Consider the following 17,204-nt stretch of genomic DNA (forward strand, 5'->3'; position numbering starts at 1 on the left):
AGGATTAGGAATGATTATATTAGAGGGACAGCTTAAATTGGATGGTTTGGAGACAAAGCAAGAGAGAGGCAAGATTGAGATGTTTTGGACATGTGCAGAGGAAAGATGCTGGGTATATTGGGAGAAGGATACTGAATATGGAGCTGCCAGGGAGGAGGAAAAGAGGAAGGCCGAAGAGGAGGTTTTTGGATGTGGTGAGGGAGGACATGCAAGAGGCTGGTGTGACAGAGGACAGGAAGAGATGGAAATGGATGATCCACTATGGTGACCCCTAACGGGAGCAGCCAAAAGTAGTAGCATTTCAATTTCTTTTTTTTTTTTAAGATTGTTTCTTGGTATTTTCCGCCTTTATTAGATAGCGATAGTCCAGAGAGACAGGAAAGGCAGGAGAGAGAGAGGATGACATGCAGCAAAGGGCCCGGGCCGGATTCGAACCCAGGCCGCTGCGGTAAGGACTCAACCTTATGTGGTATGCGCTCTACCAGGTGAGCCACGTGAGCGCCCCAGTATTTCGGTTTCCAGAACCAAATGAATGCAAATCTCGACCTGTCTCACTTGCATCAACATGCGCACACACACCAGTACATAAAAGAAAAATTGCACACAAACTAGATTATCCAGCACACTTAACAACAAAAAACAAACATTATTTTTACTCACATCTGGACAGTTTCGATTGTTTTGGCATGGTGAAAAGTTTGTAGCCTACTGCATTTAAACTTGATTGATTAACAAGTTTGCTCTCAGAAAAATCTCTTGTCCCAACCATCAGCACCATGCTAATCCAAACTAATGTCAGCATCATGTAATACCACACACAGTTGGCTTGGAAATTTCATGTTGTGAATAGACATGGGTTGGAGTTGCAGGCAGCGCGCTGCAGTTTGAGATGGTACATTTGGCTGCTCTTGCAATACTCAAAAGCTGTTAAGAGTGATTCTCAATAAATCATTATAAACCTTAAATTTTCTCTTTGATGATGGTGATATTATTATTATTATTATATCAAATGAAATATTAATTATAAAAGAAATAGGTGATTAGGCCTCAGAGTCCTGATTGGGGCTTACCTGATATTAATGTGATCTAGAGAGAGAGAACAGGTTTTCTGAATGAGTTGTGCGCTGACTTGAAATGTTATGATTTTGATCATCTCCTCATTATTTTTTGTGTTGAGTTTATTAGGTCGTGATTGCTCATGATCATTAAAATGTGCCAGTTGTCTCAAATCCAACATAGAGTTACAATGCTATGCTTTTCAAAGAGGGTTCATGGGGATTTATTGCCAAGACCCCCCCCCCCCATACATCCCTATATAGTTATCAATGTGCTGCTTCCATACAAACCTTTTGATCTCCACTGCATTTTTTTTTTATTGTTTTGTTTTTTACAGAACGGCTTCAATTCAATACAGACAACACAATCTGTGGAAGGTGAGTGTCAGAAAAAATGTAATCGTTTGATTTAGGGCTGCACAATATTGGAATAAAACTCACATTACAATTTATTTTTTCTCTGTGATATGAAAAAATACAGGAATTTTTGCCAGATGACTTGAATATATCTATTTGGAAAGAATTAATAATCATTCTATAATGATTGGAGTGATTTTGTTGGAGTGCAGCTGCATAGAAAATAAAAATAATAATTAAAAAAACAGAATTGTAGAGACTTTGGTTTTTGTTGAAGAGTAGTGTATAAATATGTGGCCGTCCTACTGCACTGCTGCCCTCTGAAACTCATTATTTCCAATGGCTTGTGCCACAGTATGACTGCTTTTCGCTGCAAATAAAGCGCGGGTGCAGCGCCACTCGGCGAGCTCATGCCCTATGTGGCCAATAGAAATTAGGCAGCCAGCCAGGCACAGAAGGCAAAATGGAGGAAAAGATAATATTGTGTGTCAGAATTACCTGAATTGTTCAACACAAGTTTATGCTTATATCGAGACGAAATGGCGAACTTGTCCTGCTAGAAGTTTTGAAAAGTCCCGCCAGAAGTTTTGAAAACTGCCTATTTTGCTCTGTCCTCCACCACTTCCCCGAACAACCTAGTCAGATGTGTGTTGAACCTAGCGGTGAGCACAGCTCAAATCACATTGCCTGAAAGTTCCAAGAGAAGGATCAACAGTGGACAAACGTGCATCCTGATACAGGTTGAAAATAAACGCTCCAAAATATGCACGATCCAAAATTCACAATATGTAGTCGGCACTTCAGCAAAATAAAAACGACAATGAAGGAGAGAAGGAAGAAAAAACCAACTGGTCTTAAAGATCATTTGAAATTTTAAAAATCCATACAGCTGACGTTTTTCTCTTTGCAACCAAATCTTCCTTTGCTGTGTTTTTTTCTCTTGTTCCTCGCTCATTTGCTTTAGTTGTTTGATAAACTGATCAAGAATGATTGTGATTTGTAGTTTGCTGTGCATGCAGAGCCTGAATGTCACTCACTACCAACAAACTTCATGTATCCAAGAACCCTTAAATCAGAGTAAATTATGCTCTATCAGATAGACTTCTCTTATAGATTAGTCATGGAAAATGAGAACCATGCGAGTTTTACTTTTGTATCAAGCAGCAAAAAGTAGTGGCATGGGGTGTTTGAGTTAATTTGCCTTACTTCTTACTGTGACTATTGCGCATATACACATTGCAATGATGATGCTAAAAAAATATATTGTGCATCCCTAGTTTGATTGCAAGCAAATCTGTATTTTATCTGTAAACTAGTTGTACAGGCTTTTTGTTTTTAGTTATTTTCACTTTCCCTCTCTCTCTCTCTCTCACTCTCTGTCTGTCTGCCTGTCTCTCTCTCCCTCTCCCTCTCTCCCCCTCTCAGCTGCAGCAGGTTCTGCAGTGTCGGTGAAGCCGGCCTCTGATTCAGTTGCACCGGTGTCTGCCTCTAGTATGGGCACTTTGACAGACAGTGGCTCAGGTCCCACCTCCTTATTGACTACATCCAATCAGACATCCCTCAGCGCTCTGGGGCACAGTGAAGATCTGCCCCCAAGCACGATCCCCCCACCTCAGCACAACAAGTAAGATACGTCTTGTTTTCATCCACTATTGAAATTAAACAGGAACATCGATCCACCTGCAACTTCGTGTTCTCAGAGTGAGATTGATTTTATTTTTGAAAAGTTGTGAATGAGTTGGTTTGAATAGATATGTATTAATTACATAAGTGAAAGGCTCTGAAATCCTCTTTTTCTTCCAGTTCTCTCCCATCACAACAGAACAGTCTTGCTTCATCTTCAGTCCGGACATCCAACTCAAGCTTACTGGTGAGCGATGTGTATGCACACGTGTCTGTCTTTAATAGCCTTTTTTAATGGGCCTTGGGAAGGCTTGGGGAAGAGGCTCCTTCAGAGAAAACTATGTTGCATTACAAACGTTGGTTTAAACCGGTTTTAACTGGACAGCCATAGAAGGAGTCATTTTGTTTATTTTGTTGATCCAAATGTTGATCCTAACAAGATACTTTATAACAAAAATTATATTTTATTTTTGTGTCTGGAACGGGGGCTAGGTTGTGTGCTGTTTTTGGGAAGGGGGGGGGATAATCTGCCTCTCTGAGCATTTGTGAAACTGCATTTCCTGTGATGGCGAGTGTGTTAGATACTTATCTATTCACTCTAATGGAAATTTAATTTAATTTATCCTATCTGTATCCTTCTCTGTCTTCCTTCCGTCTCTGCAGCACCCTAGCGTAGATGCCGACTCCAGCCTGCACTCCTCCTCCTTCCCTTCCACTGTCTCAGCCGTGGCCTCCTCATCTGTCCCCACTTCCTCTACGTCAGTGGCAGCTGCAGCGCAGGTGTCTCTGGGGGCCCCTCAGGTATCTTCAGGGGGCTCCTCCACGGTGTCAGCCCCCTCTGGAATGGGCACCGTCAGCAGTCTGGCTATGGGCCTCAACACTGCCTCAATGGGACCCCCAGCTGCTGCAGCCACTGCCCCTGTCTGCACAGCAGCCTCGGCCATACCCTCTTCATCAACATCCTCATCCTCAAGAGGCTCAGCAGCATCCTCAGGTCAGTCTTGGGGTATAGACTTTCTCAGAGAGTCAACAGAAGTGGGGGGTGGGGTTGGGTATCATTGAGAATTTATTGATATCAGCACTGATATGGTGCCTCTTATTTGATTACTGGTGCTTGATTATACTGCTTAATGTTGCCTTTTTTGTCATGGTGTTAAAAAAATATATTGCTGGCAATTGCCAAATATTAACGACATCACATTTGATGAGTAGGGTGTTTTTATTGTTGGTAACAACCAGACATCAACATAATATGCCCAACAGCAGCAGCTGAATAATGTACTGGAACATGTACACAGTAACAGCTTTGAAGCATTGGAAATAGTAGTTGACAGACTTTTGACAATTTTTCAGGTGAAAAATCAGCATATCTGTCCTTTTTGGTGGAATGCATGACCTCTTGACTAATTATATCGCCCACTCTGAAAATTTACTTATATTTTTGCCACCCATGACACTAATGAGAAGCCCTGTTAGTACAGTCACTACCTCCCACTTTGGTGTTGGTAGCGTAAAAGTAATTCCTAGAAAAAAATGCACTAGCGGAATGCAATCTTGTATCTTGGGTTTGCAGTGCCATGTTTACTTTGACACATTTGGTCTGCATAGGCTGTCAACAAGCAGAAAAATGGTAGTGATGATGATTTTCCAGTGCTACCAAGCATGACAAATAAGATCACTAGTCAATACACTATTGTGCATGTTCTTGAATAACACATGTTTATCTACATTAGTTTCTATTCCAAACTGGCATCTTGGCAAATAATTGTTCATTATTTTTCTATGATTTTATGTAGTACTCATGAAAAATGTGATCAAGAGTTGTAATAAACGTTGGCTTTATCAACAGCTTGACATTTTTTATTTTGTATGATTTCATGTGTATTTTGTTTGGAATACAGGGAAAGCACCCCCAAACCTTCCCCCTGGGGTGCCCCCTCTGCTGCCCAACCCATACATCATGGCCCCTGGACTACTGCACCCCTACCCTGTAAGTTGTCCAACACCATACAAGGCTTGGTGACATTAATTTCTCAAAGACTAATCTTTGCCTCCCACCAGGCATATTGAGACCTGGTGTCTTTTAAATGGTATTGTTTTCTAACATAACCTGTTCTCCTTAGCACCAGGTGTATGGCTATGATGATCTGCAGATGCTGCAGACCAGAATACCTCTGGTGAGTTTTAATTTGTGACAGGAATGACTGTTGTCATGTAGAATTAACTACTACAAAACAGTGTTAACACAAGTCATGGATAATTATTTATGACTTAATTCATAATCTGCAGAAAGTTTGATCATTTTCACTCTGCCTTTGCATGCCATCAGGATTACTACAGCTTCCCGTTTGCGACCCCTACAACGGCACTAACTGGCAGAGAGGGCAGTTTGACCAACAACCCATATTCTGGTGAGCCCTCTTGCAGTGTCTCCCGTTTCTAGAAGTTTATTCACTCTGCTGAGAAGGCTGACATTTTATGAAACTGATTTATCTGCTTGCTTATTTGCCTTCCCGACCTTGGTAGCTGATGGAGTATGCACCAACAATGCACACATTTTACCCTGTTATGCATTTCCATTGTGATACAGGGTGTGAACATGTGCCAGAACAGCTATGGCAGTAATTACCAGATACAGCCAGTACTAGACCACTGCAGCTGACTGTAACTGATGAGCTGCTACATGTTGCAGTTTAGTCATATCATTGGAATATGTACCACCCCTGTACCAATCTGCTGGGAATACATTTAGTACTTTTTATTCATTATCCTCGCCAGGCGGATATGCCAAAGGGGATTTTGTGTGTGTGTGTGTGTGTGTGTGTGTGTGTGTGTGTGTGTGTGTGTGTGTGCGCGCGCGCGCGCACATGCATGCGTGTATGTTCGTGCCTAATCTTGCAAACTACTAGACCTATCAGCCTAAAATGTTCTGTGCACCGTTATGACTGTATGATGAAGAACCACTCGTAGTTGCAGTGATTGAAAACCTTCGAAAAACATTTGTTTCCCTGTCACTGTTCCCTCTTGACTCTAGCTCGCTTGACCAACACTACTCTCTGTTGCTGCCTGGTCTAAGTCAGTGGTGCGCATGCACAACTCGCATCTACGATTGACTCAGATCGTGCAGCAACATGATCAAAAGTTATTAAAAGAATTTTGATAATGCAAAAAATGTAAAAGTTATATAGGAACAACTTCCTCTTGGTTGCAGTCAAAACAGGAAGTGGTGCATATTCTTGTTGCAGCCTGATCTGAGTCAGCCTTAAATGTGAGTCGCACATGCACAACCGTAAACAGTTTACCCAGCTTTATTATATTATGAAAATAAAGACAGGGTTAAGCTCAGACCAAAATGGTCACATGGCAAACCTTTCTTTTTGGAAAGTAAAAGTTCATATTGGTCACATTCGTGAGAGGGTCCACCTAAGAGGCTGCACATCCACAGACTGACAGGCAGAATGTTCTTATTAGGTAGATTTTTTTAGCTTGAGCATTGCATATGAAAAACTTTTTTCCCCCATATGTCCCGTTCAGTCAACTTGGGGGCTGCGCAAAAGTCTTATAATTGCAGGAAAAACGATGTTTTTTCTGTCTGTGTGTACGTGTATCTGTCCACTGCTAATCTTGCATACTGCTGGGCCTGTCAGCCTAATAATTTTTGTGCACGAGTATGACTGTATGATCAAGACACCTATCGTGGTTGCGGTGATTCAGAACCTTTGAGGAGAAGGACTTTGAATTGGATCCATTGTTGGACAGGGAGCCAGTGGAGGTTCTAGAGGACCGGGGTGTGTGGACACGGGAGCCAGGAGTGGGTGAGCAGGCAAGCAGCAGACTTCTGGATGTACTGGAGGTTTTTTCAGACTTTGGCCGATGAGCCATAGAGAATGCCGTTGCAGTAGTTAATTCTGGATGTGATGAAGGTATGGGTCAAAGTTTCGGCAGCAGAGAAGGAGAGTGAGAGACGGATACTTTTTTTTTATATATAGAAAAAGGCAGTTCTGGTGATTTGATTGTGTTTGAAGGAGAGGTTGCCGTCAAGTGATTCCATGTGTGGGGAGGGGGGTAGAGGGGAGTTATTGATGGTGAGGAAGAAGTTGAGTGGTTTTGTTAAGGGATTTGGAACCGATGATGAGCATGTCAGTTTTATCACAGTTTAGTGTGAGGAAGTTGGCTTGCATCCATGATTTAATTTCAGTGAGGTAGTTGGTCAGACTGGAGTAAGCTGTAGTGGTGATGGATTTAGTGGCGATGTAGAGCTGGATGTCATTGGCGTAGAAATGGAAGTGGAGAGACCATGACAAAGTATGATGCTAGCAAGGGGGAGCATGTAAAGGATGAACAGGAGTGGACCAAGCACCGAACCCTGGGGTAGGGACGCCTTGAGACAGAGGAGCAGTGAAGGAGGTGCAGTTTATTGATGCTGATGAACCGTTTGTGAGATATGACTTTTTAGCCAGGAGAAGGCACTACTGGTGATGTTGAGGGAGGATTCAAGGTGGGAAAGATGAATGGTGTGGTGTCGAAAGCTGCAGTGAGGTCGAGAATCACAGTCCTCTTTGACATAGACATAACACCCCACAGCGTTTTGGAGCCATTTTCTGCTGGTGCTTGCATTTTATTCTGTCTACACTCTGTGTTGACTGACAGTGTGACGTAAATATTCCATCATTTTAAAAAAGTACTTGTCACTCATCATTGCCTGGGGTGTTATTATCTATTTGTGTTATTTGTTTGTTTGCATGTTACTGTGTTTTGCGTTCACAAGCTTCTCTGAAAAAATTGCCCCAGCGGGATTAATAAAGTTGTTTGTATTGTGTTGTGTTTTCTTAACCTGCAGGGGACTTGTCAAAGTTTGGTCGAGGCGACGCATCATCGCCAGCTCCAGCCACCACACTGGCCCAGACGCAGCAGAACCAGACTCAAACGCATCACACCACGCAGCAGCCCTTCCTCAACCCTGGGCTGCCACCTGGCTACAGCTACACCAGTCTGCCATACTACACTGGTATGCCAGGCCTGCCCAACACCTTCCAGTATGGACCCGCTGTGTTTCCGGTGAGAATTTTATCATTGGATGGGGTTTTTTTTTAACATGTGGAACTTAAATAGTTGGCAATCTCTGGGCACAAGTAAATTTCACTTATGTCATGGACAGCCACTAGTCATCTCAATTCAAAGGTAAAATTCGGTGAGCCACTTGTTATTTAAAAAGCAAAAACATGATAATGTGCTTTATTTGATTAATTACACTGGTTCACCAAGTGGTGTTTGATGGTTATTTTGCTGACGATTGCTTAAACATGATTGGCTCTAATCTAATAAATCAAACGAGTGGAGAATGTACACTGAATGCAACATTGTAAAATGCACATATCTTATTCAAATATATAAATGATTATTATTCTTCAAGTGCTGTGTGATAAAACGATCAATAATTATCTCACATTTTCTCCCCTGTTTTGAAATAATAGATCTAGTGCTATGATTTTTAATCCAGTCCTCGAGGACCCCCAGTACTTGTATTTTCTTTTTTATTATTTTGCCAGGTTCACCTTGTTGTGCCAAGTCTCATAACTTTATAATGAGATGGCTGGAATACCTTGCACAATAAGTGAATGTAATTAACTCCCTGGTTGAAGAGAAAACAATACAGTGCAGATAAATACAGTACAGCAATACTTTGGGGTTCCTGGGGACTGGCTTTAAAGCCACTGCTCGAGCCTAGCATAGTTCTTATATTGAACAGCATGTAGATGAACAATAATGGGACAGCCAGTTGCGCAGCTACTGTAGCAGCCTAGACTCTTGTACGTTGTTGGCCCACACAATTTTCCTCGAGTGATCCAACTAGCAAAGTGCTACTTGACATCTCTGTGATAAGTTCACCCTGGATGGGTTTTTGTCTCTGCAGGAAACATCAGCAATGTCCCAATCCAAATCTTAAGTGAATTCATATTTACATTTTCTCATTTAGTAGATAAAGAGTCAGCAATGAGGACACTTAAACAAAAGGGGTATTTGGTTTTTATTAGCCTATTTATAGATACCTATTCAGTTGGGTTTTTTTTTTCTTGAATGGAAATTTCGCCGGTTTTTATGTGGATGTCCAATCAGTGTTGAGCATAAATGTAGTCAGTTGAAGCAATAAATTGCTCAGCCCTTGCTTTATTGACAGAGAAATGTGAGTTTTGCTGGTTGTGGAGCCGTACTGGCAGTGCCTACATGTACCAGGATGCATTGTGTGCAAACTTCTGTCACCCAAACCCCAAATCCTTCCAAAGCCCGCCCAGCTCGTGGAAGTGGGTGTTTCTTGTGGCTCTGTGTACAACGAATGGTGTCTTAAAATCTTCTCTTCGATCAGAAAGCCAAAAAATGACATAAGTTGACAACAAACATGTCTTCTTGTTGTATCGTGCCTGGATGCAACAACTACAGAAAGGAGAGTAGAGAAGTAAGCATAGAGAGGAGGGAGTAATCGTAAATACCACCGATTACCAACAGATGTTGAACGGTGCAAAGAATGGCTCCAAGCAATTTAAAAAGAAACAAAAAACAAACATGAGAACGCACCACCATCACTACTGGGAAATCTTGGGGTATGCATGCTCTTTGCATTTTGTATCAGATGTCTATAACTGGAACAGATATTTCCACTGTGCAATACTCTGGTGTATATTCGTACTGCATTCATATTCATTACATATTTTCACATCTTTTTCTCTATATATTGCTGTTTTATATATTGTAGTATAATGCACATATTTTTAAATGTTTGTTTTTCTTTTAATTTCACTTATGCTTATACGTATATATATATATATATATATATATATATATATATATATATATATATATATATAATTTTCCTCTTCTAGAATGTGAGCAACTGTACCTTGACCCAATGTCCCCTCAGGGATCAGTCAAGTATTTCTGATTATGATTATGTTGGTAGTTTTTCTTAGCCATACAGAACCTGGAATAGTCACTAAGTTTGAAATGGGTGTTCTTCAAAATGTCTTTTCAGGCCGTCATGCAAGGCTGCAGATAGGTGTACCTGCAGCAAACTTTGATAGTCTTTAGTGTGAAAATAAACAATTCAAGTTTTTGTGTGTGTGTACACACACACAAACTTTATTCAAACCAACACATTAACAACGTGTTATGTGATTTTCAAATAAATATTTAGCACATTGCACTTCATACTTTGACAAGACGAAGTCCAGGTCAGTCCCAACAAACTTCGAGGTAAAAGTTTCCATTGTTAGCTGGATTGAATTTTAGCAGTATTATTATTACATGAAGGCTTGCATGTCACATGGTCAAAGCTCATCCGTTGCTTTGTCCACTCCAGCATGCCCTCTGTACTGACCATTGGGGGAAGGATATTTGGCTCTTATGCGATGTACAACACGGGCGGGCAAGACGATGCGGTTCCCTTTGCCAAGTTTCTCCCCTTATGACACCTACTCAAAAAAAGAAAAACAATAAGCAGAGTGTAAAAGACTGGAAAGAAAGTGGTTATTCATCAGGAAGCTACAAGTTCTGATCATATACAGTAACGTTATCGGCTGTTCCCAGAAAGTTGGATCAGTTCATCTGGATACAAAGTGTAGCGGGAGAAACATTTCATCACACATCTAAGTAACTTCATCAGTCTCACTGCGGGTATCCCCAACCTTATAAACAGCACAGTTGCATATTGACTGAAACCAGCGATGTAACACAGGTTTCATTTGCAAATTGCCGTGCATATTAAACCGATCGCCAGTTTCTGTTATTATGCAACTGTGCTGGTTTCGGTCGTTAAAATTGTGATCATTGTAATTGCAAGTTACCCAAGTGAAGACAACAAATAACATCGTGATGATGCACTGGGCAACTTTTTGGCCAGTATGATGGGGCAATTTGCTTGTAACGAGAACTTTAGTGAGACATGGGAAAATATATTATAGAATTTATCCGGGTAACGAGGTTGCCATGCAATCAGTACAAATGTGTTGAAAACCGCTTGTACAACGTTGCCGTGTGTCACCACACTAGCCTATAACTTTGTTGGCCAATAGTGTAATCACTCAGTGGTCATCTGCTGACCCTGCTGGTCTTTTCCAGTTTATCTTTGGGGTTCTGAAGAAAGTATCCAGCACACCTGCTGTCCATGTGAGGAGTAAAACTTCCATGCATAGTAGCGCGCACATGCGGGCTGTCTCGGGGTTGGCGTCGACGACAGCATCCAACAAAAACTGCCCACACTGAAATTCATTACAGCAGAATGATTCAGTTTCTGTTGGCATCGGAAGTCAATTTGAGCAACGGCACCACCAGTTGTTGTTTGCTCTCAGCAGCTGAGGTTCTGGATGGTCGCCGCCGGCCATATCCTCTTGCTCAGCTAATGCAGCAGCAGCCTCGGCCTCTCTCCGCTACATTTCTTTGGTCGTATACTCTTGCTTGAATAAATACAGTTGAATATCTGAGTCAGCCAAAACACCGTAATACGTATCTTCGTCCATAAGATCCTCTGGTCTCATATTTACCATTTTTGCTGTTGGAAACGTACCTCATTTGCAATACAAGGCAAAGAGAACAAGGAAGTTTTGTTTTTGAGTGACATCTAGAAGATGCTCTCGGAGGCATAGACTAGAAATCAAACCTGAACTTGCCTGTAGTTCTTCCTTGTCACCAATTATGTCACTGATGCATCAAATGACAACACTGGTGCCAGAAGAACAACAGATTTTGCAACTGCGTCCCAGAGACACAAGAACATTGGCAACAACTGTAGACATTTTTCACACTATCACAAATTCGGATAGATAAAGATTGAAAATCAGCAAAGTGGTCCTTTAAGTAAAATTTCTAGTTGTACGTTGGGCAACCAAGAGCCCCTTTCTGAGGTCATCCCACACAAAACGAGACCAAACTAGATCAGTGAAGGCTTCATTGTTTTATTTATAGTAGTAAACAGTGTTTTTGAATAAACTTTGTGTTGCTCAGGTGTTTTATAATGAAATCAAATAGTAAAGTAAAGGTTAATACTCTGTGCGGGCACATGCGTGGTCACAAGCGCCAGTTGAATGACTGGTCAAATTTTCAAAATGAATAATTGTAGCAAGGCTTGACATTTTCAGAAACATCAATTCAAAAAAGTTTTTCACAAGTAGAACTTGAAAGTGATACTCTACATTTTTGAAGGCAAATGTTTTATTGCAAACAATAGCAAAATTTGGCCAATAAGTTAAGCTAGTTTCTCATGTGAGGATTGGCAAAATTTATTTCATATGTTTGCAAGTAATCAGACTCTAATCGGTAAGCAGAGCCTGGGACCTGACATGAAATGCAAGTAGATGAAAACCCAGAATTTGGAATGATGCACTACAATTGATAATTGATTTTAAAAACCACCTGCTAAAAGCTGAGCAAGCATGCGCCAAATATGTTCTGCCTTTATAAATGCAGTTAATTAACATTAATTTTTGAATAACTAACTTGATGCTGAGTATAATTTTGCTAAGACTTTTCAGTGTCAGCTTGTTTTTAGGCGTCCATAGGACGTCCAGAGTGTTTGATCTTGATTGCCCCATGGAAATTTCCACCGTAAAAGTTGAACCCTGCCTATTCAAGGGGGAATTAAATTCTCATATTCATTTCTTTTAAAGTTGGGCCTTCATTGCTTTGCGTTAATTGCAGTAATCATGCACAGATTTTGGAAATGGCATAATCTGGCATTCAAAAGTGATTAAAGGACAATTAAGCTTTAAATTTTTTTTCATTCAGGGGCAAAATTTGCCCTCTAAATATGAAAGCAATAATATTTTTATATATATCTTGATAAAAATAATTTCTGTCAGATATGAGTATTTCTAACAACAACATTTCATTCAACATTTTCAGTCATATTGCCCAGCACTAGTTCCTCCAAAATACACTTAGCATTTTTGTGACCGAAGGCCCTATATTGATACCTTGTGAATGAAAGCGTGACTGTTTGCTGCCTTTTCAGTTAGAATTGCTCAGCTCAGTTGTAACTGAGGTTTCTAATGAGAGGGGAAACAACCAATTTTTTTTTTTTTATCTTGTCCAGGTGGCTCCTACCTCGTCAAAGCAGCACGGTGTAAACGTTGGCGTCAACGCCTCAGCCACACCCTTCCAACAGGCCAGTGGCTACGGTTCCCATGGATACAGCACTGGTGAGGCGCCAAACAATGCTTCCCAACATAGTCCATGGAAATGGCATGTTTTCATTGCTCACCACAACTGAACTGGTTTTCTCGTTCATCACGATGTTCTCTCATGAGTTTGGGGTGAACGTCATCTTTGAGTGCTGCAGAGTCTTGACAGAAACACCGTCCTTGTGTCTATATGTATTCAGATGTCATTCCAGTCCAACACTTGTCTTTTGTAACTGACCTCTTACCAAATCTGTCTGTTAAGCGAAATGTGTTGGCTTTGAAATTGATGAGTGGGATAAATATATACAGCTCTATGTCCAGCTATACTTGGAGAACATTACCAGTTCGTTTGCATCACGAATTGCTGTCGTCATTGCCTGTGTATGCCAGGAAGCTCTCTACATTAGGAATGTTGACATGCAAAACAGGTTTGTTGTTGAGTGACACAAGTTCATTAATAAGAACATACTGTGCGTCTTTTTTTAAGATGGCTTGGCTTGTTGAGTTGGACATTTAAAAAAATTCACGTTAGTGCGAAGGCTGATTCCAGTAGTGTTGCCCGGCTTTCTCAGCTCATGAATAGCTGAGGGTTAGGGTGGTTGATCTCCTTGCTGTCTTCCATGGCTTGCTTTGCTCATTCCAGCAATTGTATTTTTGATGAAGGAGCATACCATCTCTCTGCAAACATTCATCCTTACACTCTGTCCCCTCCTGTAGGCTTCATTTTCCCATGTTTCTGAACTTCACTTTTTTGTGTCTGTTTTTCTTTCATCTTTCAGTTTTGTTTTTTGTTCATCACCCAGGTTAGGATATCTACATACTTGTTTTTTTTTATTATTATTATTTCAATCCAAAATTACTCTTTAAGACATTATTCACCGCTGGTATCCACCTATGGTCACACAACAGTGCCTGTTATTTGTTCCAAGCTGCACCATGCGCTGCTTTCTGCCATCACCCAACCCTAGCTCACTTCCCACCCGACCCCACACACACATTACCCTGCCTGCCCCTCCCCCCCTTCCCTCCTTCCCCCAGACCTGGGTCAAATAGTACTTGCAAATGATTCATAGCGCTGGTTTTACCCTGGTTATTGTATCAGATGGGTGGTGTTTGCAATAGGGGACAGTGGAACAAGTGCCAGAAAGCAGTGCCAATCAAAGTTAAGAACTCAATGTCAGCTTAATACAGTTTTCAGGGTTCGCCAGCTTGAGCTGAAGTTAAATTGTGCTCATGCAGTTAACCCTGCCCATCTGGTACTTAAAGCAAACGCTAAGAATTATTTGGGACATACTGACCCGGGTCTGCATCCCCTGCCTGGTGTGTCTAACGCTGTGGGCTGCGGCTGTGTGTCTGACTATTGCAGGCTATGAGGATGTGGGCCAGGCTTCAGGGAGTGGGGATTTCTGTAAGGGCGGATACGGCACTGCCGTGGCCGCCGCTGCTTCTGCACAAAACAAGCCAGCCAGCTCTGTCACCGGGCCTGGAGTCGGTGAGTGCCGCCACACGCCAAACGAAAAACAACCCCTCCCCCTTCTCCTCCCCCTCCTCGTGTCACCAGCCACCTTCCTCCCTCCTATCTGTGCTCACCGTTCCTCTCCTTCATCGCTGGGTTGCTGTGCCTGAGCGGGGCACCCCGCCACTTAATGTACACAGCCTCTCTCACCATAACAGGCCCAGTCTGCCATTCTGTCTGTGCCCCCCTCCTTCCTTGCCCTCCCCTCCAGTGCAACTCATTACCCAGTTTCAGGCTGTGTCACACTGTGCATATTAAAAAAAAAACTAGACAGCCATGTTGTCGCATTGTCATCTCTGGTGTTTGGATGTTCAGAAAAAGTTGGACGTCTGAACTGTGGCAGATTTTTGGGCAGAGTGGATATTTTGAGCGGTTTTGCATTTTGGCTTGGTGTGTTTATGCATATGACAACTCAGCAGTTGGGTGTGGAGCTAAACAATCGGACAGTGGCTTGCTTCATTTGAGGAAAAGTGACCAAACTACAGTTTAGGCAAGCAGATAGAAGATACTTACATCAGCGTTGACAAGATTAGTGTGACAGGCAGCTCTCTAGTTGAACCTTACCTGATGCATTTGTGGTGTTGGAAGGTTAGTATGTCACTGTGGACATTTGTTAGAGCGTGCTTCTCCTGTAAAGTCTTTTTTTTTTTATAGGCAGCTTTTCCTCTTTTTCATGTAAAATGACAAATGTTTACGTAGATGTTGACTCAAAAATTTGTTCAAATTTAATATTGCAGACTTCCAGGCAAAAAAAAATTATCTAGGAGCCAAATCAGATTTTCAGGAACCAAAGTATAGTAATATCATATGTTCCATTGTTAAAGGGCTGCCTCACACAGCCTTTTTGTTCCCCTCTGTACTGTCTGCCTGTGTTTGCTCTGCCTTCCATAGTATAGTCTACACAATGTGTTCTTTACATACACAATATGTACAATGTTAAATATACTGCAATCCTATCAACATAAATACTTAAATTTTCAGTCTTCTTATTTTGTTTTCTACTTTTTTTATTCAACCATGTGCAATTGCTTGTTTCCTGCTTATTCAGGCTCAGAGTCCGTATCTCCCACCAACACCACCACGTCAGTGTCACTTAGCCAGCCAGTGTAGTCAGGTCTGCAACCAGCGCTTCACGCTGTGCTCTGGGTCAAACTTTTTTCTCTTTTTTAAAATGGCTCGAGCTGGTAATGAACCAGCAATCTCTTGTCCTACTAGAGGAAAAAAAGGTGAAGTACATTTTTCCCATGTCATAATGTAACCAGGGGAACTCTTGTAGCCGAGCTGATTTAACCTGTTTTGTAGGGGTGGGAGCCGCAGCAGCGGTAGAGGAAGACTCAACTCGCTGCGCTTGGTTATCATCATCTGTAAAGGACTGCACACTGATTGAGTCGGGCTGGGATGACTCAAACGTCACTTGAGAGCTTTCACTGGTCAAGTTGGTCTCGACATTATCAGCATCTGATGGAGAGGAGGCTGGGTTTGGACAGGCAGGGAGTCAGAGTCTGATATTTTTCATTTGCGCATTTCGTTTTCTTGCCAGCTGGCTAACGTTAGCTAACTATGTAGTTAGCTACATCTAACTTCTAAATGCAAACACCATCGAGCTAAATTAAACACTGTTCATAAAGTTAAAACTTCAAATTTTTAACCTGATAAACGGGACGCTAAACTATCTTCAACCACATCAGGACAGGAGTGCAGAGAAGCTTATGTATTGGACAGCGTGCAGGCGTTCACGTGATGGAGCAGGTAGATGCAGGCACAAAAAAAGAGGAGAGATGAGAGCTCAGTACACAAACAAAACATATGGGCATTTATAGATAATATTTTTTGCTTGTGGGTAATGGTGGCGAGTGGCGGGGGGGGTTGCAAAATTAAAAAAAAAATCCACATTGGTGACCATTTTAGTCACCATTAGGAGCCCAGTATTGTGTTCACATTGACAGATAAATTAATGAAAAATGGCCGCAAACACTGATACACGAGTAAAGCTGTGATGCCCTGTGGTTGTTTACCTCACATGAAATGACTGCCCCTCCTTCCTGCTTTAGATAAGTTGTGGTTCATCTGAATTGTTGCCATGTTGAGCAAAACATGCATAAATGCAACAAAATAACAACTTGTCCCTAGATTATTGACCAAAGCACACGGACTATTGATTTGAATACATTCTACCATGTGATGATTAGCTATGGTTGATGCCCCTCAGTTGCACGCACTTGCGCACACACACACACGTTGATTATTTCTCTTCTCTTTTTTTTTTTGGGGAGGGGAGGCGTTTATGTTTTTGAGTGTTTTTGGTTTGAGTCCATCCTGTTTTGCCCAGTTGGCCCTGTTCTTCATCTCTGTGGCAATACTGGGGGGTCAGCGTGTGCCAGAAAAACCATAGCAGTAACCACCAGATATGGTCAGATCTAAATTACTGTAGCTGGCTGAAACGGATAAGCTGCTACACCATTCCTATCTGCCCCTCTTCCTCCT

At 41.7% G+C, this 17,204-nt stretch overlaps 1 protein-coding gene across 2 annotated transcripts in view; it reads left to right on the plus strand.

Annotated features, from left to right (window-relative positions):
* Nucleotides 1-17,204, plus strand: part of ubap2l (ubiquitin associated protein 2-like) — a 40,827-nt gene that overhangs the window by 20,293 nt on the left and 3,330 nt on the right. The window contains exons 17-26 of one of the 2 annotated variants that reach the window (XM_056298106.1): nt 1,394-1,433; nt 2,838-3,036; nt 3,216-3,282; nt 3,699-4,029; nt 4,937-5,025; nt 5,159-5,212; nt 5,365-5,446; nt 7,876-8,093; nt 13,117-13,222; nt 14,571-14,696. In XM_056298106.1, the coding sequence (XP_056154081.1) occupies nt 1,394-1,433; nt 2,838-3,036; nt 3,216-3,282; nt 3,699-4,029; nt 4,937-5,025; nt 5,159-5,212; nt 5,365-5,446; nt 7,876-8,093; nt 13,117-13,222; nt 14,571-14,696 (1,312 nt within the window). The remainder of the gene's footprint in view (nt 1-1,393; nt 1,434-2,837; nt 3,037-3,215; nt 3,283-3,698; nt 4,030-4,936; nt 5,026-5,158; nt 5,213-5,364; nt 5,447-7,875; nt 8,094-13,116; nt 13,223-14,570; nt 14,697-17,204) is intronic. The other variant, XM_056298107.1, reaches the window with a different exon arrangement.

This window comes from Lampris incognitus, chromosome 18 (genome assembly GCF_029633865.1).
Source record: "Lampris incognitus isolate fLamInc1 chromosome 18, fLamInc1.hap2, whole genome shotgun sequence".
NCBI lineage: Eukaryota > Metazoa > Chordata > Actinopteri > Lampriformes > Lampridae > Lampris > Lampris incognitus.